This window comes from Callithrix jacchus, chromosome 19, assembly GCF_049354715.1.
Source record: "Callithrix jacchus isolate 240 chromosome 19, calJac240_pri, whole genome shotgun sequence".
In the NCBI taxonomy this organism is placed as follows: Eukaryota; Metazoa; Chordata; class Mammalia; order Primates; family Cebidae; genus Callithrix; species Callithrix jacchus.
Window position 1 is genome coordinate 14,482,472 of NC_133520.1, and position 27,481 is coordinate 14,509,952.

The 27,481-nt window shown below is 40.3% G+C and overlaps 1 protein-coding gene and 1 long non-coding RNA gene across 2 annotated transcripts in view; one reads left to right on the top strand and one right to left on the bottom strand.

Annotated features, from left to right (window-relative positions):
- LOC118149445 (uncharacterized) overlaps positions 1-27,481 on the top strand; it is a 90,878-nt gene that overhangs the window by 37,806 nt on the left and 25,591 nt on the right. Inside the window, exons 2-4 of the long non-coding RNA XR_004736859.3 lie at positions 6,760-6,843; positions 15,183-15,279; positions 17,629-17,777. This is a non-coding gene — a long non-coding RNA (uncharacterized LOC118149445). The remainder of the gene's footprint in view (positions 1-6,759; positions 6,844-15,182; positions 15,280-17,628; positions 17,778-27,481) is intronic.
- Positions 2,382-3,447, bottom strand: LOC100895200 (large ribosomal subunit protein uL18). The gene has a single exon (XM_035298961.3). The coding sequence runs from the start codon at positions 3,370-3,372 to the stop codon at positions 2,479-2,481; it is 894 nt and encodes a 297-aa protein (XP_035154852.3). The 5' UTR covers positions 3,373-3,447; the 3' UTR covers positions 2,382-2,478.

Consider the following 27,481-nt stretch of genomic DNA (forward strand, 5'->3'; position numbering starts at 1 on the left):
TGTACCGTTATGCTGAGTAAGGTCACCTGATGCAGTAGTGAAGGTACACACAGCTTCAAATGGCACCATTACTGTGGACTACAACCTGCACGCACTTAGATGCAGCACTTTATATTCAGCCAGGTCACCCTCGGATCCATTCCCTCTCTGCTTGTTTATAATGTCCAGGTGCATCAGACCATGACTCTATAACAGAAGAAGAAAAACTTTGGGATGAAAGGAGGAAGGTTAATTACAAGGAAAGGAGATAAGAAAGGCTTGTCGAGAGGATGACTGAATGCTAAGTGTCCTCCCAAACCCCCTAACCAGGCACCTCAGTGTCTTGAGAAATGCAAAGAAAAGCCTCTTTCCCCATCTCCCAAGCTCTGGCTCTCTGAATCTAGAGACAGGAGTGAGGAGAGGACCAAACAATAACCTAAACCCTCAATGAAAACAAGCAGGAAAAGTATCATAGGAAGCAGTCACAGGGTGGAGATGCATCCCAGGGGTTTGACCTGCCTGAGGCCAGAGGGCTCCCTGACATTTGGAACACTTTCTCTGAGATTCTACAGCTGACAATTTAGAAGTGCAGCCTGGGGAGATGAAAGAAAGTATAATAACCCTGGGTTTCTGGTCAGCAACAGAAACATGTGATTGTCATGAGCAAACTAGTAACCACAGATTTGGAGTCCTGCTGAATGCATTACTTGAATATCCATTAGCACTGACCCAAAAACAAGTCTAAAATCTGCCTTAATTATTTCACTTCCTTGAGGAAAAAAAACAAAAGACATCACATCAAGTATACATAATTATATTAGGCTGTTCTTGCATTGCTATTAAAAAACCCCAAGACTGGGTAATTTATAAGAAGTTTAATTGGCTCACAGTTCTGCAGGCTGTACAGGAAGCGTGGCAGCATCTGCTTCTTGGGAGGCCTCAGCCAGCTTCCAATCATGGTGGAAGGGGAAACAGGCATATCACATGGCCAGAGCAGGAGAGAGAGGGAGGGAGAGAGAGGGAGGGAGAGAGAGGGAGGGAGGGAGGGAGGGAGAGGGAGAGAGAGAGAGGGAGGGAGGGAGGGAAACAGATGGGCTTGCAAGGAGGTGCCATGCATTTTTCAATGATCAGATCTCAGAAGACAGCTCAGGAAATGGACCAGGCAAATGTTTTGAAAATGTTTAATCATCAAGAGACTGATTATAAGAAGTTATTAATGGCAACACCTAGGCCATATGCTCTGAGCCTATTCTGAACAGAGATGTAATCTTATAGGTAGAATGTCTTTGTAAACTATATTCCCCCCACCACCACCACTTAACATACATTGGGTATGTGTTGAATAACACAAGTTACTCAAAGAAATAAATGTAAATGAAAGAACTTCTTCATGGAAATCTCCCTTTGTCATCTAAATTATCCTAGGACTAACTAGAAATCTACATTTCTAAAGTAATCCAAATTTATGTTTTCCAATAAATCAGACACTGAGAATTTTATATTAAAGTTTCCCAGATTAAAAACTAAGGAATTTATTTGTGTGCAGAGAAGGCTATTTCAGTCAGTTTCGTTGAGACGCCACCATAACTTTGATTTATATGGAGCCTTCAGTGCTAAGAGTTCTATGTGCCTTCATGAGGAGGTGCTTCGTGTGCCTGTAAATTCACGGATGATTGGGATTCAGATCATTCCTCACCTTTGCAATCTGATTTATGTTACATACTAGAAACTAATCGTAGTAAATATTACTTGAAACAAGCAGGGATTGAAACAGATTCCTTTTTTGCTTGGTTTTTCTTCTAATTAGATTATACTTTTTGCAAAATCAAAAACACATGCTATAAGGAATTTCTAAAAATTTACCTCTAAAATACAGAGTTCTATCCAGTATTTGTATATGGTTTTAGCTATTGTTACCAGTAACAATATTAATGATGGCTGTGTTTCTAAGAATTTAAGATGTGCGAAATACTATTTTGTATCCAAAATTATGTAATCCTTACAAAACCGTGTCAGGTAGGTACTACTATTATCCCCATTGTAAATACACACTTGCCTTGGATATATTGTAGGTTCAGTTCCAGATAATTACAATAAAGAGAATATCACAATAAAGCAAGTCACAGCATATTTTGCTTTCTCTGAGCATATAAAATTATGTTTACTCTATAATGTCATCTCTTAAATGTGCAGTAGGATTATATCCAAAAATGTAAATAATTTAAAAATACTTTATTACTTAAAAATGCTAACAATAATCTCAACCTCCAGTGAGTCATAATCTTTTTGCTGGTGGGTGGGGTTTGTCTGAATGCTGATGGCTGCTGACTGCTCAGGGTAATATTTGCTGAAGGTCGAAGTGCCCGTGACAATTTCTTAAAATAAGACAACGATGAAGTTTGCCACGAGTTGACTCTTTTTTTTTTTTTTTTTTTTTTTTTTTTTTTGCTGTCCATAAGTTTATTGTCTTTATCTGAAAAATCCTTATAGAAAACTGGTTTAGCTCTCAGCAGCCCGCTCCTGAGCTCTGAGGAAGCTTGCCTTCTTTTGAGCTACCCGATCTTTCTTCTGAGCAAGGGACATTTTGGGGCGGTTCCACCTCTTCTTCTTAACTTCTTTCTTGGGCTTCTTTTCATAGACTGGATTCTCTCGTATAGCAGCATGAGCTTTCTTATACATCTCCTCCATCATGTCTGGAGTTACGCTGTTCTTTATGTATTGAGAGAACTGTTTCTTGTAAGCATCTTCATCTTCTTCCATTAAGTAGCGCATGTAATCTGCAACATTCTGGCCCATGATGTGCTTCCGGTGTACTTCTGCATTAAATTCCTTGCTTTCAGAATCATAACCAGGGAATCGCTTGGTACTATGAGGGATAGACAAGCCTCCATCCACAGCTCCCTTCAGGGCACCAAAAACTTTATTGCCAGTGGTAGTTCTGGCAAGGCCTGCATCCAAATAGCAGGTAAAGGCACCTGGCTGATCATCAATGCTTTCCACATTGTATTCCTCACCAGTCACCTCCACTTGGCCTTCATAGATCTTGTCCATGCCAAACCTATTGAGAAGCCTGCGGGCCAGCAGCAGGCCAGTACAATACGCTGCAGCGTAATTTGTCAGGCCAACCTTCACACCATATTTTGGCAGTTCGTGTGCATATGCTGCGCAGACTATCATATCCCCCTCTATGCGGGCATAAGCAATCTGACAAATGATATCTCTGTTTGTTACACGAACTATCATCCGGTATTTGGGTGTGTTGTATTTATTTTTATCCTGTATCACCAAGCGTTTCCGAGCATAGTAATCAGTTTTACCCTCTCGTCGTCTTCTAAATTTCACTTGGTATCTCTTGAAGTAGGCCTTATTCTTAACAACTTTAACAAACCCCATCCTGCGGAATAGAGACCCGCGTCCGCGGCTAGACAGAGACCTGCAGGCCCAGCAGCGCTAGGTGGGGGGGAAAGGACCGAGTTGACTCTTTTTAATGGAGTCTTACTCTGTCGCCCAGGCTGGAGTGCAATGGTGCAATTTCAGCTCACTGCAACTTCCACCTCCTGAGATCAAGCCTCAGCGTCAGCCTCCCAAGTAGCTGGGACTACAGGCACCCACACCAGACCCAGCTAATTTTTGTCTTATTAGTAGAGACAGCGTTTTGCCATATTGGCCAGGCTGGTCTTAAACTTCTGACTCCAGGCGATCCACCTGCCTCGGCTTCCCAAAGTGCTGGGATTACAGACGTGAGCCACCGTGACTGGCCACTTGATTCTTTCATGAGAGATTTCTCTGTAGCATATGATACAGTTTGTTAGCATTTTATCCACAGTAGAACTATCAAAACTGGAGTCATTCCTCTCACGCCTGCTACTCCTTTATCAACTAAGTGTGTATAATGTTGTAAATTCTTTCTTTTCAGCAATGTTCATAGTATCTTCAGAGTAGATTATGTCTCAAGAACCACTTTCTTTGCTCATCCATCAAAAACAACTCAAGTTTTATCATAAAATTTATCATATGATAAAACAGCTCCTCAAGTTTTATCACAAGATTATAGTAATTCAATCACTCCTTCAGGCTCTACTTCTAATTCTAATTCTCTTGTTATTTCTACCACCTTCAGTTTCTTCCTCCACTGAAGTCTTGAACCCTTCAAAATCAACCAGGAAAGTTGGAGCAATTCCTTTTAAACTCCTGGAAGAAATTGGAATGTTGATATTTTGACCTCCACCCATGAATCACAAATATTTTTAATTGCATTTTGAATGGTGAATCCTTTCCAGTAGGTTTTCAATCTACTTTGTCCAGATCCATCAGAGGCAGCACTATTTATGACAGCTTATGAAAAGTATTTCTTAAATAGTAACACTTGAAAGTTGAAATTACTCCTTGATCCATGAGCTATAGAATGAATGTTGTGTTAGAGGAATGAAAACCATATTCATCTTCTTATACATCTCCATCAGAGCTCTTGAGTGACAAGGTGCATTGTTAATGAACAATATTTTGAAAACAATTGTTGTGGTTGGATGCAGTGGCTCACACCTGCAATCCCAGCACTTTGGGAGACTAAGGCAGGCAGATCGCTTAAGCTCAGAAGTTCAGATCCACAATGGACAACATGGTAAAACCCTGTCCCTATGTAAAATACGAAAATTAGCCAGGCATGGTGGTGCATGTCTGTAGTCTCAGCTACTCTGGAGGCTAACCAAAGGATCACTTGAGTCTGAAAGGCAGGGATTGTAGTGAGCCAAGATTATGCCACTGCATTCCAGCCTGGGCAACAGAGCAAGAGACTGTCTAAGAAAAAAATTGTAGAAAGAAAATCAATTTGCTGAGCAGTAGGTCTTAACAGTGAGCTTAAAATATTCAGCAAACCATGCTATAAACAGATGTTCAGTCATCTAGGCTTTTTTCTATTTCCAGAGCACAAACAGTGTAGATTTTGTGTAATTCTTAAGGGTCCTGGGATTTTCACAATGGCAACAAGCATTGGCTTCAACTTGAAATCATCAGCTGCACTGGCCTCTAACAAGAGAATCAGCACCTTCTTTGAAGATTTGAAGTGAGGCATTAACTTCTCTCTCACTGCGAAATTCCTAAATGTCATCTTCTTCCAATAGAAAGCTGTTTCTTCTCCACTGAAAATCTGTTGTTTAGTGTAACAGCCCTCATCAGTGTTCCTAGTTAGATCTTCTGGATAACTTGCTGCAGCTTCTACATCAGCACTTGCTGCTTCATCTTGCAATTTTATGACAGTGGAGTTGGCTTCTTTCTTTAAACTTCATAAACCCAACCTCTGCTTGCTTCTAACTTTTCTTTTTTTTTTTTTATTGCATTTTAGGTTTTGGGGTACATGTGCAGATCATGCAAGATAGTTGCATAGGTACACACATGGCAGTGTGTTTTGCTGCCGTCTTCCCCTTCACCCACATTTGGCATTTCTCCCCAGGCTATCCCTCCCCCCTTCCCCCCCTCGCTGTCCCTCCCCTATTCCCCCCAGTAGACCCCAGTGTGTAGTACTCCCTTCCCTGTGTCCATGTGCTCTCTTTTTTCATCACCCGCCTATGAGCGAGAATATGCGGTATTTCATTTTCTGTTCTTGTGTCAGTTTGCTGAGAATGATGTTCTACAAATTCATCCATGTCCCTACAAAGGACACAAACTCACCCTTTTTTATTGCTGCATAATATTCCATGGTGTATATGTGCCACATTTTCCCAATCCAGTCTATTGTGGATGGGCATTTGGGTTGGTTCCAGGTCTTTGCTATTGTAAACAGTGCTGCAATGAACATTCGTGTTCATGTGTCCTTATAGTAGAATGATTTATAGTTTTTATGTAGTTTCCTCACCTCTCTCAGCTTTCGTAGACTTGAAGAGAGTTAGGATCCTGCTCTGGATTCGGCTTTGGTTTAAGGAAATGTGGCTGGCTTCATCTTTTTATCCAGACCACTCAAATTTTTTCCCTATCAGCAGTAAGACTGTTTCACTTACTGTTTGTGGATTCCCTGGAGCAGCACTTTTAATTTCTTTCTAGAACTTTTCCTTTGCATTCACAATTTGGCTAAGTGGTGCAAGAGGCCTAGCTTTTGGCATGTCTCAGCTTTGGTCATGCCTTTCTCACTGGGCTTAATTGTTTCTAGCTTTAGATTTAAAGTGAAAGATGTGAGACTATTCCTTTCCCTTGAACACTTAGAGGCCATTGTTACCAATTAGCCTAATTTCAATATTGTTGTCTCAGGGAATAGAGAGGCCCCAGGAGAGGGAAAGAGAAAGGTAAACAGCCAGTTGGTCATATAGTTGGAACAAACACAGCATTCATCATTTAAGTTTGCCAATTTATATAGGCATAGTTTATGACATCCCCAAAAATTACAATAGTAATATTAAAGATAACGGATTACAACTCACCATGACAGATACAATAGTAATGAAGAAGTTTGAAATATTGCAAAAGTTACCAAAATGTGACATAGAAACCTGAAGTGAGCACATGCTGTTGGAAAAATGGTACCAATAGACTTGCCTGATGCACGGTTGACACAAAACCTTCAATCTGCAAATACAAAGACAAAAACAGAGTCTGCGAAGCATACTAAAGCAAAACACAATAAAACGAGGTATGCCTGTATGAAGAAACTGAGCCTCAGAGAGAAATTAACTCTCCAAAATTACAGAGTTTCTAAGTGAAAGAGGCAAGATTTGAGCTTGATCTGTCTACCTCCAAAGCCTGTGCGTGAGCCATTGAACTAGATTGCTATCCTGAATGTTCTTTCCCCAGATCTATGTGATACAGACACAAAGAGCAGCTCTCCGCTCCAGAGTATTGGGGATGACTTTCCATTTCCTAAAACACACTACACTGGTGAGTTTTCCCTGTCTTGTGGTGAAAAGATAACTATTTGTTAACTGAATATTCCCTAAAAACACTTTTTCTACTACATAGAAGACAATGCTTCCCCCATGCAGTTAATAATAATAGCAAACACTTTGAAATCACTTACTATGTCCCATGCACTCTTTTTAAGCACTTTGTATCAATTTACATAACACTTAATATTTGGTACTATTGTCCCAATTTTACAATGAGGAAACAGAGGCACAAAAAGGTAAATGATTTTCCTGAGAGTACATGGCTAGTAAACAACAGACGTTCACACCCAGTCAGGAGAGCTCCAAGACATGAGCTCTAAACTATACTACAGTGTATCCTAATGTTTCTGAGCATGAGCTCCATAATAAATTATACACTGGGCTCCAGGGAAGCCTCTATGAACCAAGCAGATATAGCTTCTGAACTTCTGGAGCTAATAGTCTAATGTAGGAGACAGAAATTAATTATATACATATATGATTACACACTATAATAAATATGTGAAGGAAAAAAAAGGGAGCTGAGAGAGTACAACAGGGACCTGCTTTAGGCTGGATGGGCAAAGCAGGCCTCCTTCTGAGGACAGCTGCACCTAAGCCGAGACCTGAAATGGAGGAGGAGACAGCCACACGAAGGCTCTGAGCCCAGAAGGTGGCAGCATGTGGGAACAGAGGAGAACTAGGGGATATCCTGACAACCTCAACTCATATCTTTACGTTTTTAAACTTGTAAGCTGGGTGCTAAAATATGATTCATTCTATCTCTGATTAATCTTCCCATTGGCTGACAACAAAATAATAGGTCCCAGGTAGTTTCCACAAGACTTGCCAACAGGGTACTCAGCAACCTGTTTGTCAGTCCCTAGTCTGTCACCTATCTCAGGAGTCCAGTGGAGTTGGAGTTGAAAAAATTAAGAGCAGAATTTCTCTGGAGAAGCTGTAATTATGTTCTGCAGCCCCTCTCTGGCTCTCCCACAAGGGGAAGAAGAGGGGTGTTTTACCTCCACACTTTGAGATCTAGTGAGAGGCTTAGGGGTCTAATCAATGGGCTGGTCTCTGACTGAGCTGGAAAGCCTAAAGGTGAGACGCCATGGCTCAGCCAGGATAAGGGGCAGTGTTCAGAGAAAGTGGGCAGGCCTGAGAAAGAGTTGCATTTTCACACAGGCGAGGATGGAGGAGAGGTTCCCACTGACTTCGGGGCTTGTGGGTCTTGTGGAAGCCAGGCTGGAGCCATCTTCAAAGAGACCTTGCTCAAGAGGTTTACCAGAATGTTGTGGGGTGGGAGGCCAGATCCCCACAGACTGAGAGTTTGTGTTGAGTGGCCAGTCACATCCCACATCACAGGACTAGTCAGTGGAGGTTCCCAATGGAGAGTTTTTTTAGAAACCCACAAAATGGATCCTAAGGGAGAGATCTGGATTCATATTTGCCAAGTCTTATGAACACTATGAACATGTCATGAAAATACCAATCTCTGAACACTGTGCATTTCCTTAATTCCTTCTTCCCAATTCCGAAGTAGTCAGAAGCCTGGGCTAGTGAAGCTGGGTTGAAGGAGTAGAACTAGGTTGCAGGGGATGTGTAGTGAAAGCCATTTATGCTTCCTCCTCATTACAGGATTCAAAAGCTAGGACAAGGAAATACTTTCAAATTGACTATTACTACATGGAACTGGGTCATTTAAAGCACTGAAATAATTCTGTCCCTGTAGCAAAAACTGTCTCAAGGATTTTTATTATCTAACTCTAACTGAAAAAGCTGGATCACCTGGTCAATATTTCTAAGGAGCAGGGGGAGAATGTAGACTTCACTGTATGTGTTTGAAGACTCTTGGATGTGTTACAAAGAAAATATTTTAAAATCATTCAACAAATATTCATTTACTGCCTACAGTGTGCCATGTATAATTCCAATACTTGGAATGGATCAGTGAACAGACAAAATGTCTGCCTTCATATGGCTTACATTCTGCAGAAGTGGGACCTGAGAGACTGTCAATAAACATGATAAATGGATGAATTATGAGAAAAAGTGATTAGTGCTGTGAAAAATTGATCAGGCTAATGTCATTGAGAATGCTAAGGAAAATCAGCCTGTCATTTAAACCAGGTGTTGATAGTGGGCTTTACTGAATGCGTGATTGCCTTAGTCCACTTGTATTCCTATAAAGGAAGAGCTGAGGCTGGGTAACTTACTAAAAAAAAAAGGTGCTCATTTGGCTCACAGTTTATTTGGCTTACAGCAGGCTGTACAGGAAACATGATGCTAGCATCTGCATCTGGTGAGGGCCTCAGGAATCTTCCATCCATGGTGGAAGGCATCACATGATGAGAGACAAATCCAGAGAGAGAAGAGGAGGTACTAGGCTTTTTTCAACAAGCAGTTCATGTGGGAACCTAGAGTGAGAATTCACTCCCACGAGAATGGCACCAACCCATTCATAAACGATCCACCCCCACAATCCAAACACCTTCCACCAGACCCCACCTCGAACACTGGGGATCAAAGTTTAACATGAGACTTGGTGAGACTAAACACAGCATCTCCAAGCCATACCAGTGATATTTGAGAAAGGAGGGGTTGTTTTAAAATGTAAGTCTGGGCTGGGTGCAGTGGCTCACGCCTATAATCCCAGCACTTTGGGAGTCCGAGGCAGGTGGACCACCTGAGGTCAGGCATTCAAGACCAGCCTGCTCCACATGGTGAAACCCCATCTCTACTGAAAATACAAAAAATTAGCCGGGTGTGGTGGTGGGCACCTGTAATCCCAGCTACTCGGGAGGCTAGGGCAGGAGAATCACTTGAACCCAGGAGGCGGAGGTTGCAGTAAGCCGAGATCACGCCATTGCACTCCAGCCTGGGTGACCAGAGTAAGACTCTGTCTCAAAAAAAAAAAAAAAGTAAGTCTGATTATATCACTACTCGGCTCAAAACCCTGTAATGGCTCCTAAACTGACTGCTGAGTCAAAAAACTATAAAGAGTAAAGATGGAAGCAGAGAACTACTGAGTGGCTAGTGTAATACTACCCAAAGTGAGAGATGTTGGTGGCAAGCAGTAACTGTAGGGGAGGTAAGAAGTGGACAGACTGCAGATACTTTGAAAGGGAATTTCCTGACTGGGTAGATGTGTGATGTGAACAGCAAGAGTCAAGGTTTTGGGCATAAGCAACTGGAATGCTGGAGTTACCAAAATATGACACAGGAAGGTGTTGGTAGAACAGTTTTGCACAGAGTTCAGTCTGAGGTTGTCCACTGAGATGCTAAGCAGAGTACTTATGTACATGATTGAATATATGGATCTAGAGTCCAAGAAAGAGATCTGGGCTTGAGTTACAAATTTGGAAGTAAGATTGAGAGTTATCCATAACTTGCAATGAGAGCCCCAATAATAAGAGAAAGAGCCGCCCATGGTAAACCAGCTTCAGTGAATAGTGAGACATCCAGAACCTAGAAAGAAAAGAAACAAATTGATTTGCATGAAATCTGAACAAAGATTTCAACCAAATCTCACTATTCGGAGAAATCCTACACATTTATTCTTTGGTAATTTAGAAAGTTTTTTTATACTAGCTATTCTTCTAAAACTTTCGGGATATTTTGGTTTAGATTTTTGTTTTTTGATTTCTTAAAATGCGAAATACCGTGTATCTTCCATACTGAAGGGAAGGACAGACTGGCTAGGATGAGTGAGGAATGATCAGAAAATGTAATAAAACATCTCTACCTTCTACATAGAAAATGTTCTCCTATTCAACTTCTGTCTCTTGTTTCATCTATTCCTCTTTACTCTTAATCCACATAATAATCTGTCAATCATATGATTGGCTTGCTGGCCTTGGAAAGGTGAGAATCCCACTGCGTCCCACTGACCTGTCTTCCTAGGGAATTAACAAGGCAAGCGCAGAGTCCCAGCCTGCTTCTCCAGGAGAATATCGTCCTCTTCATCATGCCATCCTAATAAGCTTTATCAGAGCCCAGTCAGCTCTGTATCTCTTGGCAAAACAACTGACAACATTTTTTGGTAGAACAAAAGAAATAAACATCCAAATCACTGTTCTCAGTAAAACTGAATAGGATGGCTGTCCTTGCTTAGAAGTTGGGATGAGAATCTTCTCTAGCAATTTATTTTAAAAAACACCACATTTCTCTTAAATACAGACAAAATTTTTTTAATGGAAGAGTATGTTAATTCCTTCAAGCCAACCAGTCAGTGAAGGATATTTTTGGAGTCTCCTCTGTATATAAAGTATCACTTAGTTATCCATAATTTAAGAATTTGGAGCTACATTCCTACCACTGTTCCTTGGTGAGCCCTCTAACCACAATAAAAAGGGATATTTTGTCTCCCATTCTATAGTTCAGACAAAGAAAATTGCAGCTAGAAGTCAGAGGGGCAAACTAAATGTCACTCTGACCCAAAGATCCAGAAGAAATGTAAAAATTCTATTACAAAAAATCAGAGAGCAAGAAAAATGGTGATAGTAATATCAAACTGCTAGATATACTCCAGAGCTGATTATGTTTTCATGAAGGATGGAGACCAGTATACAGCAATATAGAGACTGTCTGCTCTGTTGAATTCCTGACTGAAAAAAAAGAAACAAACTATACTACCAGTCCTTAATAATAGCCCTATATGACTCTGAGACAATAAGTAATTAGGGTTACAGATTGTTTTCAGTGAAACAAATGAAAAAAACATAGCTGTGAGAATACACATAGCCAAAAAAAGAAAAACATTTGTCATATATTCAAGCTCAGAGGACTTATCCTCAAGTTAGAAGGCAGTAGAACTGATGATTCCAAATCCGGCTGGGAGGGTTGTTTATTTTGCATCATTCGAGTCAGATCTAATGATCCTAATGACTTTAAATGTTCCTAAATTATTCCCCAGAGTGATTAGATTTTGTATTTGGGCCATAGTTGAGACAGAAAATGCTGATTTATTTAGCATTCAGTCAACCCAGCTCTGCGTTTGCCAATATTCTGGCCCTCTATCAGTATAGTGAATATTGAAAGTCATACTCCTACCCCTAAAATATTTGAAAACTATAACATGCCTTCAGAATTATTAAAGTTCTATTTCAGAGGTAACTGTATCAGCTTTTTTGTTTTCATTCCTTTCTTTCTTTTTTCAGAGGACATGGTATTTCTCAGCTAACCAGAACAACCAACTGAATAGAATATTTCATTCTCTAGAACAGCACTGTCCAAAAGAACTTTCTGCAATGATGAACATGTTCTACATCCACGCTGTCCAATACTGTAATGAGTCACTGTGACTACTGAGCACTTGATATTGGGCTGATGTGTCTAAGATTTTTTAATTTAATGATTTGAATTAATTTGAATTGAAATTTCATTTTAGAGACCCACATTTGGCTAATGGCGTTTTGGACAATACAGCTCTAGAATAACAGAGAAGGCATTGTACTGTATCTAGAATCTGTATCGTAACATGGAAGGTGTTATCAGCCTATAGATGAGCACCGATTTTGTGTGCAAAATACACGTATTGTGTCTGCAATATACTCTCTAAGCAGAAGAAGTTTACCTTATATTAGTTGGTCTCTGGTAGGCTGTAGGCAGGCCTGCTGTGGGACTGTTGACAAAGTAAAGGAGGAGTATTCATTTTCTATGACTGCCTTAGCAAAGTACCAAAACACTTGGGAGCTTGAAACAATATAAATGTATTGCTTCACGGCTTTGAAGGCTAGAAGTCCAAAATCAAAGTGTCGACAGGGCTATGCTCCATCTGATGGCTTTAGAGAATTCATCTTTGCCTCTCACAGCTTCTGGTGTTTGTTAGCAATCCTTGGCATTCTTTGACTTGTAGATGCATCAGTGCATCCCACAGCCATCATCTCCCTGTGTATCTTCACATCGTCTTTCTTCTCTGCATGACTGTCTCTGTCCAAATTTTTTCTGTTTATAAGGACAGCATTATATTAAATTAGGGCCCATCCTAATGACTTCATTTTAACTTAGTTGCTTCTGCAAAGACCCTACTTCTAAGTAAAGTCACATTCTAAGGTACCAGGGGTTAGGACTTCAACATATCTTTGGGGGATGGGGGGCAAAATTCAATACATAATATTTAGTATGGCAATAATTTCCTTATACAGCAGTATGCAAATCTCTGAAAATTGACATGGCCACTTTCTCACTCTAATCCTTTAAAGGCAATAGGGCCAGATCAGAGGTCCTGGCACACCCTCATTTCCATGTAAATAGGCTTGACCACAGAAATCTGGGAAAGAGACACTGAGGCATGGCATCCATTCATGTCTGACCTTACCACGTGTCTTCTCTGCTTGACTTAGAACAGGTTTGGCATTAAACTGAGGAAAAAGGCAATTTGAATGGAATCCAAGGCATCATTCTCTTCCACTTATGAAACGAACCAATCTCTATGGTGTGGCCTGCACAAAGCTGCTTTCAGAACTCACCACTGTTCACAGCCTCTTTGAAGTTTAGAAGAGGGAAGCCTTTCCTTTTAAAAATTAAAATTAAAAGTACACTTACCCTTCTCTCTTTTGTCTTTTTCCCCCATTTCTCTTGCTAAGTCAGTCTGGTGCTCCTTTTTATCAAGCAGCATCCTTCCCTTACTAGATGTGGCATTTCACATCACACCTAATCCTTTAGGAAACATGTTAGCAGTATGTCCCAGGCAAGGGCAGAGGGCATGGATCTACCCAGGTGAAGTGTGATCCCAGCTATAGAGGTTCAGAGAAAGCTATAGGCCTTGATGAATTGGGTTGATGAACATTTCCCTGGTGAAGTCAGAGATCTGAGGGTGCAGGAGGGCTCAGCAAGGGAAAGGGAATTTAGATTGATCAAGCTAGTCTGAATGCCACAAAGGGAAAACAGGAAGGTGTGGCGGAACTGGGAGATGACAGGGTCCAGGGACTCCATAAGGACTACAAGAACAAGAATGAGGCCGTTGGGATGGTTAATTTTACATACTGCTGTTAAAACATTATTTCTGGGTGTGTCTGTGAGAAAATTTCCAGAGGAGATCATCATTTGAATCAGTAGACTGAGTAAAAGAAGCTCTTCGTTGGGCATCATCCAGTACATTGAGGGCCTGAATAGAACAAAAAGGCAGAGGAAAGGTGAATTCTGACAGGCTTTCTACTTGAGCTGGAACATGCATCTTCTCCTGCCCTCCAACATCACAGCTCCTGACTCTCAAGCCTTCAGCCTCAGACTGAGAATTCCACCACCAACTCTCCTGGTTCTCAGGCCTCAGACTTAGACTCAATTATGCCACTTTCTCTTGGGTCCCCAGCCCACAGATGGCATATTGTGGGACTTCTTGGGCTCTACCATCCTGCAAGCCAATTCTCATAATAAATCTCATATATTTATGTCTATCAACCAGGGTTCTCTGGAGAACCCTGACTAATACACCCTTGATGTGAGATGCTGAGGAAAACACTATGGTAGCATGAGGAAAGAGGGTAAACAGAGAGAAGACCATTCAATCAGCGTCTCTAAGTACTAAATGAGATGATGTCAACCAGAATCTCAATAACACTTCGTTGATGGATAGTTGGGTCAATTTAGACAGCAGGCTCCTGAGGGCAAGAAGAAATCGTTGTCTTATAATTTTTTCTATACCAGCATCCAGCATGGTGTCTGATGCAGGGAGTTGTCTAATAATTATTAAATGAAAACACAAAAAAATGAATTTGATGTCAAAGTGTAGGAAATTGAGGCTCAGGTACTATTCTAAGAGTTAAGTGGGAGATGGAGATGGATAGCCTAACAATAAAGATACTAAGAAATAAATGATGAAATGTAAGGAAAAAGAAGTAGTCTTCAGTAGTGTTGATAAATACATGAAGAAATGAGAAATGAATGAAAAGCTTAAAAATAAAACCCTGACGTTTCTTACTTGAAGCATTGGTGTTAAAATTCATTAGCTATTAAAACAGAAATCTGGGTATGAAGTCTCCTGTAATGATAAATGCCCATGGCCATCCTACATATATGCTTTGTTTCATCTGCACAGGATTAAAGAGTTGTTTTTAAAAAGAATATTTCTAATGCACCTACAAATCCACTGGACTCCAATTCTAATGCACTCCAGGAGAGCAGGCTGCTCAGGCTGCCCAAGCTTACTGCAGTCGGCACCACACCGTAGTATCCACATAGAGCCCACTTTACCCGTGTGGAAAGGTCTGGTAGCTCTCTAGTACACATCCATTTGCCAAACAGGTTGTTAAAACATTGCAATACTTTAGATAGTTGGTAAATGTGATGGTTCACACTGAGTGTCAACTTGATTGAAGGATGCAAAGTATTGTTCCTGGATGTGTCTGTCAGGGTGTTGCCAAAGGAGATTAACATTTGAGTCAGTGGACTGGAAGAAGCAGACCCATCGAATCAACTGCCAGCACAGCTCAAATAAAGCAGACAGAAGGTAGGGGAAGCCCAGTTGCTGAGACTTCCAGTCTTCATCTTTCTCCCATGCTGAATGCTTTCTGCCATGGAACATCAGGCTCCAAGCTCTTTAGCTTTTGGACTCTTGGGATTACATCAGTGGTTTGCAAGGGGATCTCGGGCCTTCAGCCACCGACTGAAGGTGCATTTGTCAGCTTCCTTACTTTTGAGGTTTTGGGGCTCAGACTGGCTTCCTTGCTCCTCAGCTTGCAGATGGCCTGTTGTGGGAATTACCTTGTGATCGTATGAGTCAATATTCCTTAATAAATTCCTCTTCATATGTATTATACATCTATCCTATTAGTTCTGTCCCTCTAGGGAACCCTAATACAGTAAATCTGCATTGTACTATGCCCTCCAAATGTATCTCTGCTTTGCCAACTATTCCAGACCCAACCCCTCAGTACCCTCCAGACTTCCCTAACATTCAGCAGATAAAGAAGAAATTCTTGTGGCACAGGGTACTTGTTGGCCCCATTCCTGATTGGGAAGTGTTGGTGCCACATCAGTTGTTAGATTTTATCAATAGTATCCCTGCATGTAGGTCACCTCCCAACTCTGTGCAGGTATTTGAAATTGTCACCTTTGCTCAAACCTTAGATGTCTCTGACCCTTATCCATAGGTGCTTATCTGAAGTCCTGTCTTTCTTCTACTACCCCATAAATCTCAAAATATTTGTCTTATTGACATTATCCTTAAGTGACCTTTAGAACATGGTTTTGTTACAGAGCCACTCCCGTGGAGGGCCCTAAACAACTTCTATGCTCGGTGTCTCAGCATAATCACGCTTCTAATTCACTGCATTGCTGGTTGTCAATTTTTATTTGACATCTTCCCAGAAACCCCCTAATCCTCCCTTTCTCTGGACTTTCCCTACCCCATAGTTGCTACTTTTTACTGAATTTGAATACTAAATGCTTGGGTATTTTTTGTTTACCTAAACGGTAGGCAAAATAAAGCAGGAAGGGGGAGGTTAATTATATACAGAGTTTCATCAAATAAAAGGTGACTATCAGTTTCCTAATGAAACCCAAATAATCTGAAGATAGGAAGGAAAATCAAAAACATTAATTTTCTGTCCGATTTGTTAAGTGTTTCTGCCTAAGCCAAGAAAATATCTAATGTGTTAGGAGCACATCTTAACAGTGGACTCCTGTGGTGGCCAGAATTTGGCTGCATTTCAAAATAATAAGCATTTACTTCCAAAGGCTGTTTAAAGGAAATAAAAAGGCATAAAACTCCACCATCCAATATGGTTTGTATTAGAATAAATTGATTACCGAAAACCTAACACGATCAGAACTCTGCCAAGAGCCTGGCAAGCAACAATTGCTGACATAGTCCGAATCCTAATCAGCATTTGTAGCAAGTGATTATTTAATAAGCATTTGCATTCATCTGTGCTCCTTCAGCCAATAAAGGAGGAAGACAGGGATGAACCCTCAGAGGAAATCAAAAGAGCTGTAAGCCGATTTTTTTCTTTTTGTGAGTATTACAAAATGTGTCTATAGGCAAAGAAAAAATTCAGTGTTGTCAATCAGACCCTGCGCAGTGAAAAGTCGCTCACTTGTTCCATCTCTGAAACTCCCAAACAGCAGTTGACTTACTAAACTGCTCCTAAGTGGAACTATTGGGTGAGGAGATTCCATTGTCATGATGCTTTTCCTAAACCACAAGCTAGTTTTTTCTTTTGTTATTTACATGTATGAAAGTATAGAATTACAATAAAAAACACAGAAAATATACAAGATGAGCCTGGAACAAGAAACAAGTTCCAGAAAATAAGGAAGTGCTCAAAGGAAAAAAAAAAGGCATTGATAAAGGGCTGTTAAACGGACATGGGGACCAACTGTCCAAAGAGGTCCAGTGTCCAAAGCTGGCATCATGTAAGCAAAAAATAAAATGGTACTGGATTAAACGCTAAAGGAGGAAAGAAATACTCATCCTTCCACAATAATATAAATAAATAATTGGATACATTAACAAATGGGGGAAAAGAGAAAAGTCTCCTATGCAGAAGAATTCCAAATAATTTATTTAGATATCCCACCCTCAAAAAGCAAGAACAAAATTCCCCACTCCTAAAGTGTGGGCTGCACATAGTGACTTCCTTCCAAAGAGCAAGCTACGGAAAGGGACTGGGGCATTTACAGTGGAGAAAACTAACAAGCACTATCTTAGATGATCAACATCAATATCAACAGTCGCAAGTCATGTTGATAGTATATGCCCTTGGTATGATGTGATGAAAATGTCACTTTACCTCTGTGATCTTCTTCCCAGAAATCTATAAACCCATTCTAATCATATTTTTCTGTCTCTCTCGAGAAAAACATCAGGTAAATTTCGGTAAATAGACATCCTACAAAATACCCGACCAGCACTCCTCAAAAGTGTTGAACTGTCAAAGTCATCAAAAACAAAGTCTGAGAAACTGTCACTGCCAAGAGGAACCTAAGGAGCCGTGACAACTAAATGTAAGGTGGTGTCCTGGATGGGATGCTGGGATGGAAGCGGACATTATGGACTTTAGTTAATAAAAATGTATATAGTGAGTCATTCATTTTAAGAAATGAATCATACTAAAATAAGATGTTAACAATAGGCAAAACTGGCTGTGGGGTAGGGTATGTGGGAATTCTTTGTTCTAGCTTCTCAATTTTTCTGTAAGTCTAAAACTGTTCTAAAAAAATAAGATTTATTTAGAAAAACAGATGGACCATTAGACTGTGGATCTCTAAGACAATGCCCATGTTTTTCTTTTCTTCAGTATTCCAAATAATGTTTTGACTAGAAGAACCCTTACAAATGGTTAGAGCCAATTGTTTTCCCTGTCAACATACACAGGTACGATATAGTGGGCAGAATGCAGGATTTAAAGAACCAAAGGCCTGTATTTTTATTTTCCATTCTTCAGTACTCAGTTAACAATTCTTTATATTAAGTTCGTTTTGTTTAAATAACTGGCAGCATTTCTGTCTTTTGACTGGACTGTGACTGATGTAGATTGTCTTATGCATTTGAGGGTTTATATGTATACATATTAATATTTTTTTTCTGTCTCTCATATATATATGAGACAGAGTCTCACTCTGTCACGCAGGTTAACTAAGGGGGTGACTCTAAGTTAATTAAGTCAAAGAGCTTCAGTTCTATCATATGCAAAATAGAGATCAAACCATTACTTCACAGAATTACTGTCAAGAAAGTCCCCAGCTCCTGTATCACATAGAAGACACTTAATAAACATTGCATTTTCTCCTTTCTGTAACTCAGCCATGCCCTTACTTAGTAAATTCTATTAAACTTACTATGAATGAATTCATGCTTACCAGCCCATAATCAGGAGGAGTTGGGGGGTGGCGGGGAAGCTGACAGAGAAGTAAAAGTAGAGCGGCAAATACCCCTCTGAGCACAGAGCACAGATTTCTCAAGGGAGAAATTTTCCTCTGACCTCAGAATAGCCAACTTCAAACCAAAGCTTCTATCCCTGAAATCCATTCACACTCATGCTGAGCCATGTTGAAAGGAATATTTAAGTCAATTCTTTTGCTCTCCCTGGGGCTACCCCTTCCACTGGAAGGACTAGGAAAGACCCAGGGTCATCTGCTTCCTGGGGGTGATGAGTCTTAGTGGCCTGTGCCGCTCCCTCCTGTGATTTGGAAATGTCACAAGAGTGGGGCTGACTTGGATATTCCTGTCCCAAGTCATCCCCTCTCGCTAGGGTGTGGGGGACAGGGCAACACAGAATAACAGCAATTGTTGCTTGCTGGAAATGGAAATTTTGGGATTATTTTTAAGTCTTGAGGGACAGTATTAGCATCAACCCTGTTAAGTAGGTGATATAGAGAGGGAAATAATGATTTTTACAACATGGCACTAATTCAGATACATTTGGTGGAAATTTGAGAAGGTGAAGTATATGGATTAAAGGATTTATTTAAAATATTTTTAGGCCAGGCACAGTGGCTCACACCTGTAATCTCAGCACTTTGGAAGGCCAAGGCAGGAGGATCCCTTGAGCCTAGGGGTTCGAAGGCAGTCTGGACAACATAAGGAGACTCTGTCTCTACAAAAAATAAAATAAAATAAAAATAGTTGGGCATAGTGGTGAGTGCCTATAGTCCTAGCTACTTGGGAGGCTGAGGTGGGAGGATTGCTTGAGCCTGGGAGATTGAGGCTACAGTGAGCTGTGATTGTACCACTGCATTCCAGCCTATGTGACAGAGTGAGACTCTGTTTCATATATATGAGAGACAGAAAAATATATACTAATATAAATATAAACCTTCGAACACATAAGACAACCTATATGATCTGTATCAGTCACAGCCAGTCAAGAGACAGAAATGCTACCAGTTATTTAAACAAAGTGACTTTAATATAAAGAATTGTTAACTGAATATTGAAGAACAGAAAACGGAAAAAAAAAAAACACACACACACACACACAGACACAGGGGATTCCCAAACTTAAAACCACACTAAGCAACTGCTATGTTCTTAAATCCAAAGAGAATATATAAAAATTATTAAACAGCAAAAACTAGGCTGGGCACTGTGGCTGATGCCTGTAATCTCACCACTTTGGGAGGCGGAGGCGGGCAGATCACAAGGTTAGGAGCTCGAGACCAGCCTGGCAAACATGATGAAACCCCATCTCTACTAAAAATACAAAAATTAGCCAGGCTTAGTGGCACACACCTGTAATCCCAGCTACTTGGGAGTCTGAGGCAGAAGAATCGCTTGAACCCGGGAGGCGGAGGTTACAGTGAGCTGAGACAGTGCCACTGCATTCCCACCTAGGTGACAAAGGTAGACTCCATCTCAAAAAAAAAAAAAAAAGGCAAAATTTTGGAAGAAGGATCTCACTGTTGTTGGTTCTGTAAGGGAGTACAATGAGGCTGGTGATTGTTCAGAAAATTGTAAACTAAATCCAGATGCTGCTACTGAAATAGACTGCCACCGCCAGCATGATGAAGAGTCTGAAGGTGATGCTGAACCAGCAGCAAACAAGAAGGAGCTAGTTCCTTCTTCTTCTGACTTTCCAGTGACTCTCAAGTCCTTATTACTGAGAAAGCCAAGTGCCAAATCACAAAACAGAAATATGGTTTCCTTCACAAAGCAAGAGTAGAAGGGCAGGTTTGAAGCAAAGAAAATCTCTTTTTATAAACTACCATAGAGGAAAGACGAAACTTTTTTTTTTTTTTGAGACAGGGTCTCATTCTGTCTTCCAACTGGAGTGCAGGTGGCACAATCCCACAGCTCAGTGCACCCTTGAACTCCTGGGCTCAAGCAATCCTCCCACCTCACCCTCTTGAGTAGCTGAGACTACAGGTGTGTACCACCAGGCTCAGCTAATTTTTTTTAAAGGTCGGGGTGTCTCTATGTTGCCCAGGATTGTCTCAAAGTTCTGACCTCAAGCAATTCTCCTCTCTTGGCCTCCCAAAGTCCTAGATTACAGGTACAATGCACCATGCCTAGCTGAAGAAAAAAAATTAAAGCAAAGATGGAACCTTAAAAAATTAAAGTAAACTTCAAAAGTTAATGGATAAACATTCCTCTTGATCTTATTTAGCATTTTTAATTCATTTGGAAAATATATTCCTCCAAGGTAATGCAAAGACAGATGATAATCTGTCCAGAGTGTATCAGACATTTTCACAAATCCAACATTTATGAGAAATGGATATATTAGGTCCCATTGTACTTGCAGAGTCATATAAGGTAATTTTATTAAAAGAGAAAAGAAAGAAGTACATGCAACCCCCCGGGGTTCAATTTCTTGACCTTTTCATGATTAGATCCTTGAACTATATACTATTTGAACTTATCTGAAAGAAAAATGGAGAATTAGTTGTTCTGAATGGCAAGTAAACACGTGGTTTACTTATTTGTAAATAAGTAAAGGGCAAGTAAACAATGGCTATCTAACAAGTGGAAGGAAAGTGCTTGTCTGTATAGTTTTCTCTTGGATAATGAGAATAGCTCTGTGGATTCTGGGACAAGATTAATCACATGAGAATTTTCTGTGAGATGTTCACCCAATCCATCAATTGAAGCAGTCATGGGGAAAGATGTGGTTGTTTATTAAGATGTATTTAGTCTGGCTCTAACAAAAACAAATCCTGTAAGTTAGCTCTTGCTACCAGCCAGGGCTAAGGCTGAGGAGTCAGTACATCTTTGTCAATTTCTCATGCTTCTTGTGTCCTGGTAAAAGAGAGAAGGCAACTGTAATCCAGTTAATAATCCAAGTAATAATCATCAATTAATATTTATAGACTGATCCCTATACTTGAACTGGGAGTATAAAAATGTGTAGGACACTCTACTGTCCCCAAAGAGATGATAACTTAAAAATATAGAGAGAGATACAGCATCTGTCACCTTATTGTGCTTAAGCTGAAAACCAAAAGGAGAGGCCACCGTATCATCTCAGAAGAAAGTGATACCCAAGGAGGTGGTTAGAGAAGGCTATACCAAAAAAAGAAGACTTACATTGGGCATTAAAGGACTAGGTAGGACTTGGAATCAGGAAGAGTCCAAGGAATAGTGGAAATAGTTTGAATGCAGGAATAGCAATGAGTAAATTAAGGAAGCATAAACCATCTAATTACATTAGAGTAAATGTTTGTTCCAAGGTTTAAGTAAAATATAGTGTTTCGAGAGGTGATCATGGTTACTGCCACTTTAAAAATAAAACTTACATAATTCTGGAGTTTTCTTCTTTTTATATAAAAAAAGACCACCATTACATTCTTGATTTTCCAATCGAAAAAAAAAAAAATCCACATCCAGACTTTGAGCAATGATAGTTCAGGTTTTCAAAATAAATTGTTCAGCTATAGAGGAATCCATAACTACTTATTTTTTTGGGGGTGAGGGAGGAAGGCAGGAAGGAAGGGAAGAAGGAAGGTAGGGAGGAAGGAAGGGAGGAAGCGGGGAGGGAGGGAGGGAGGGAAGGGAAGAAAGGAAATCAAGCAATGAAAGAGACATTGCCGACCTGGATCTAGAGGTTTACAAGTTGATTTCTTTTTTTTTGAGAGAAGGAAAATAAAAATAATAATAAGTAAAGGAGAGGAAGAAAGAGGAAGAGAAAGAGGGAGAGTAAATGGAAATATTGCTTTATTTTGAAAAAAATTGGGTATTAATAATGGCCAATCAATGTTTCATTTAAACTAATGGGTAGGTGTGATGTGGTATTGACAAGAATGTATATTTTGTGTATTTGAAGTGGAGAGCTCTATAAATATTTATTAAGTTTACTTGTTCTGGATCTGAGTTCGAGTCCTTGATATCCTTATTAATTTTCTGTCCCATTGTGTCTAAGTCTCTATGTATCTGGGTGTTAGGATCATTAGCTCTTGTTGTTGCATTGATCCTTTTACCACTATATCTTTGTTACTTTAAAATCTATTTTATCCGATACAAGAATTGCAACTCCTGCTTTTTATTTATTTATTATTTATTTTTGCTCTCCATTTGGTTGGTAAATCTTTCTCCATCCCTTTGTTTTGAGTCTTTGTGTATCCTTGCATGTGAAACAGGTCTGGATGTAACATGCCATTGGGTTTTGGCTGTGTCTTTTGATTGGGAATTTAGTCAATTTAAATTTAGGGTTACTGCCATTTGATGTTGACTGGCTGTTTTATCCATTTGTTGGTGTAAATTCTTCTTTATGTTGGTGCTCTTTACTTTTTGGTGTATTTTTAGAAAGGCTAATACTGGTTGTTTCTTTCTGTGTGTAATGCTTCTTTCAGAAGCTCTTGTAAAGCAGGCCTGGTGGTAATAAAATCTCTGAGTTCTTGCTTGTTCATAAAAGATTTTATTTTTCCTTCAGTTGTGAAGCTTAGTTTGGCTGGATATGAAATTCTGGGCTGAAGGTTCTGTTCTTTGAGGATGTTGAATATTGGCCCCCACTCTCTTCTGGCCTGTAGAGTTTCTGCCGAGAGATCTGCTGTAAGTCTGATAGGCTTGCCTTTGTGGGTTATCTGACCTTTCTCTCTGGCTGCCCTTAGTATCCTCTCCTTCGTTTCAACCCTGGTGAATCTAACGATTATGTGCCTTGGGGTTGCTCTTCTTGAGGAATATCTTTGTGGTGTTCTCTGTATTACCTGGGGTTGAATGTTGACCTGCTTTGCTAGTTTAGGAAAATTTTCCTGAATAATATCCTGAAGGGTATTTTCCAGCTTGGATTCATTCTCTCCATCGCATTCAGGTACACCTATCAAACGTAAATTTGGTCTTTTCACATAGTCCCACATTTCTTGGAGACTTTGCTCATTCCTTTTTATCCTTTTTTCTCTAATCTTTTCTTCACGTTTTATTTCATTAAGTTGGACTTTGACCTCTGATATCCCTTCTTCTGCTTGAACAATTCGAGTGTTTTAAACCTGTGCATACTTCTCGGAGTTCCTGTATTGTATTCTTCAGTTCCATTAATTCACTCATACTCCTCTCTAAGTTGTCTATTCTCAATAGGATTTCATCAAACCTTTTTTCAAAGTTCCTAGTTTCTTTACGTTGGGCTACAACATGTTCTTTTAACTCACCGAAGTTTGTTATTATCCATTCCTTGAAGAGTGATTCTGTCATCAGGAGGCGCTCGTTCTCCATCAAGCCTTGTTCCATTGTTGATGTGGAACTGTGATCATCTTTAGAGGGAGAGGCGTTCTGACTTTGAGTATTCTCAGCTTTTTTACGCTGGTTTCTTCCCATCATTGTAAATTTATCCTCTGTCGTCTTTGAAATTACCAACTTTCAGATTAGGTCTCTTGAGTGGACGTCCAGGTTGTTAGTTCCCAGGGCCAGAGCAGCGGCGTTAAGACTGATGGTGCTTTTCTGCCCAGGATTCTCCTGTCGGGCTTCCTTCTTGTGTCCGCAGTAGGCGACTCTGCCTTCCCGGGGCTCCAAACCTCGGTCAGAAGGGGAACCGGTCCCGTTTACTCTGCGCCGAGGGCTGCCGCGCGGAGGTGCCAGCGGAACCGTTGCGCCGACCACGAGAGTCGTGCTGGCGACTCGTTCGTTTCCACCACTGGGGGATCTTCTGCTCCGTGAGCGAGCAGACTTTGTCTGAAAGTATGGCGTCCTCTAGTTCTCCGCGCCTTCCCTGAGAGCTGCAATCCCGGGATGTTAGCGATCGGCCATCTTGGATCGTTCCCCCCATAACTACTTATTAATGCTTTATCCACGCAGGGCAGTGTGCTAGGGATTACCAAATCTACAAAAAATTTTAGGGTATGTTCTGTTTAGTGACAATGGACATGACAGGATAAGCAATACAAATTTAAGGCAATGCATGGTAAATAGAGAATGAGTAATGCAAGTAGTGGTGCTTGCTGTGTTTTATAGACTGAACGTAGGTAGCATGTCTGAAACTTAAGTAACTGCCACCAGGTGTACATTGGTCGTGGACTGAGTATAAGCCAGCATTGTGCCAGAGGAGAAGGAGAAGGAGAAAGAAGAGGAGGAAGAAAGGAGCCTGGGCATGGTGGCTCACACCTGTAATCCCAGCTACTTGGGAGGCTCAGCACTTTGGGAGGCCATGGCAGGCGGATCACCTGAGGTAGGGACCAGCCTGGGAAACATAGTAAAACCCCATCTTTAATAAAAATACAAAAATTAGCTGGGTATGGTGGTGCACACCTTTAATCCCAGCTACTTGAGAGGCTGAGGCAGGAGAATCGCTTGAACACATGAGATTGCAGGGAGCTGAGATTGTACCACTGCACTCCAGTCTGGGTGACAGAGCGTGACTTTGTCTCAAAAAAGAAAAAAAAGGATGGAGCTGGTTAGGTGTGGGAGAGAGGGTGTGCAAGATGCCAGCAAGCCAGAAGACATAGGCAGACCCATTAAAAACCTGGTGTGGTGAGCAATTCAGGTAGCTTGGAATAGGGTGATGTCAATGGTCGTGGAAAGAAGTAAATGGAAAAAAGAGATTTTTAGAGAATAAAATCAACAGTCTTTGGTGATTGCTTCTATATGGGATACAAGGCAGAAAAAGCAACCAATGATTTCTTCTAGATTCCTGGCTTAAGATACAGTGTGGTTGGAAGGGCCGTTTAGTCAACTGGAGGAGGGCAGGGAGGAGTGGAGGGCAAATGAGGCCATCTCTTAATGATAAATAATGAGATCACTTTTCATGTTTATTTTTCTATATTTCCCAAATTTTCACTGGTAAACACTCATTACTTACACAATAAAAAATTAAAAGGAGAATTCATAATATTTAATATCCAATATATAGAATAAAGAGATTAAACAGGTGTTTGAGTCGTGACTGAATGTTGGAATAATGGGTGAATTCTTTTATTTCCACATTTTAAAAAATATTTTAAATTTGCCTACAATGAATATGTATGTGGATGTATTTTATAATTAGAAAAAGGAGTTTTGTTTTTTGTTAGTTAGATTTCGTTGGTAGAAAGTCAAAGCCATACTTGAGTTCAACAACAAATAAGTCAGCCTGGTCAGGAACAGACCAAGGGAAAGAGAAAATAAAAGGAGCATAACAGACAGCAGCAGAGAACCAGGATCCAGATGTCACGTTCAGACAGCCTTCATAGCTGAGCCACCACCCTGTTGACACACAGCCAGTGCCTGAATGACTGTAGCCCTCCAGGCTGCAGAGAATAAAATGAGAGGAGTTTTTCAGAGAAGGGAAAAGGGGGTACACAGAAAATTACCAAGTTCTAGAGTCCAACTTTGCCTTCCCTGCCTCTGGCTTTACTTTTAATGAATGTTTGATTCCCATGGAGTGGATCTCATAGGTAACTGCTGCAATCACATGAAGTTTTTAGTTTTCAGCATCATTTAAGGAATTATGAATCTTTATATTAGTGAGGATTCATTTTGGTTCTGAAAAGAAAACAAAACAGTCTTCAAAAAAGGTAGAAATGCAGTCCATAATTAGGAAGTCCAGGGCTCCACAAAGCCACCCGGGATCCATCCTCCTTCCATTTCTCTGCTGTCTCACATATAGAGTGTAGCTCTCTTTCTCCTGGCCTAAGTTAGAGTTCTAGTCACCATATCCATATATTAGAACCACATTGGATGACAAACAGCAGAAAGCTATGTCCCCTCTCTTTACGATTTCCCAGGAGTCCCACAGACATTTTTGCTTATATATTATTTGTCAGAACTTAATCATATGAGCTTACCTATCTGCGCAGGAGGCTGAGAAAATTTTTTAATAAAGGCAGTAATATACTGAGACAAAAAGTGGAGTTCTGCTGATGAAGAAGGAGGAGGAGGAGGAGGAGGAAGAGTGATTATTGGGAACAACTAGCAGTCACTTACATAAGCTGTGATACAAAATATCTCTTTGAACATTTAAGGAAAAATGTAATTATAAAGCAGGTTGTGGAGATAGAAGAGTGAAGTAAAAGGTAATTCAGAAGAATTCTGCCCAGAAAAGTAGCAGAGAAGGGATATGGAAACAGGAAAATTAGATGAGGAAGCCTTTGAAGGTTAAAGAGACAAATAATACATTGTATTTTAGGGTGACTATAGGTCATTTTTCTCAGTCCTTTAGGGATTATGCTGTGTCTTTTGATTTTCCTCCTAGTTGTTTCCTAGCCTATGGAAAATTGAACAGAATAAAGACTGAATAGAGTAATAGAGAAACTTCTTTTAGAAAATTAAGTAGCACTAGGGCGGTAGAAACCAAACTAGTCCATTCAATAGTGGAGAACAACGCTGGTCAAAAATGTGGTGGCAGAAGCTATAATTATTAGGTTAGAGTTTGGGTTGAATTTATTTGATTTTCAGTTCAAAGCTAACCTCTTTAAATAACCTGAAGGTTTTTTTCTGTGCCCAGAAAATAGGTGAGAGTAGAAAGAAATCCGAGGAGAGCAATATAGTGGCCTCCATGTTTCTGTAGTGGTAAAAATAAGAGCCTTAACAGGAAATAGCTATTAGATTGAGGTCCAACACCTTCCCCCATCAGTCTGCACTTAGCAGTTCTCCACAAGACAAACTTTCAGTTCTTGAGCTGAAACTGGAACAGAGCAAATGCTCCTTTGTTTGGAGTAGGCATATCTCACTTCCACCTTGTTTTTGTTTTGTTTCTTTCCTCACTGATGATCTCTCAGCTCTTCCTGACCCATCACCATTCATAGATTCTCATATATTACCACCATTCTTAGATTATCACCACCATTCATTGATTATCAATTACTTG

Coding starts and splice junctions, on each gene's coding strand:
- LOC100895200 (XM_035298961.3), bottom strand. CDS start 3,372: ATGGGGTTTGTTAAAGTTGTTAAGAATAAGGCCTACTTCAAGAGATAC.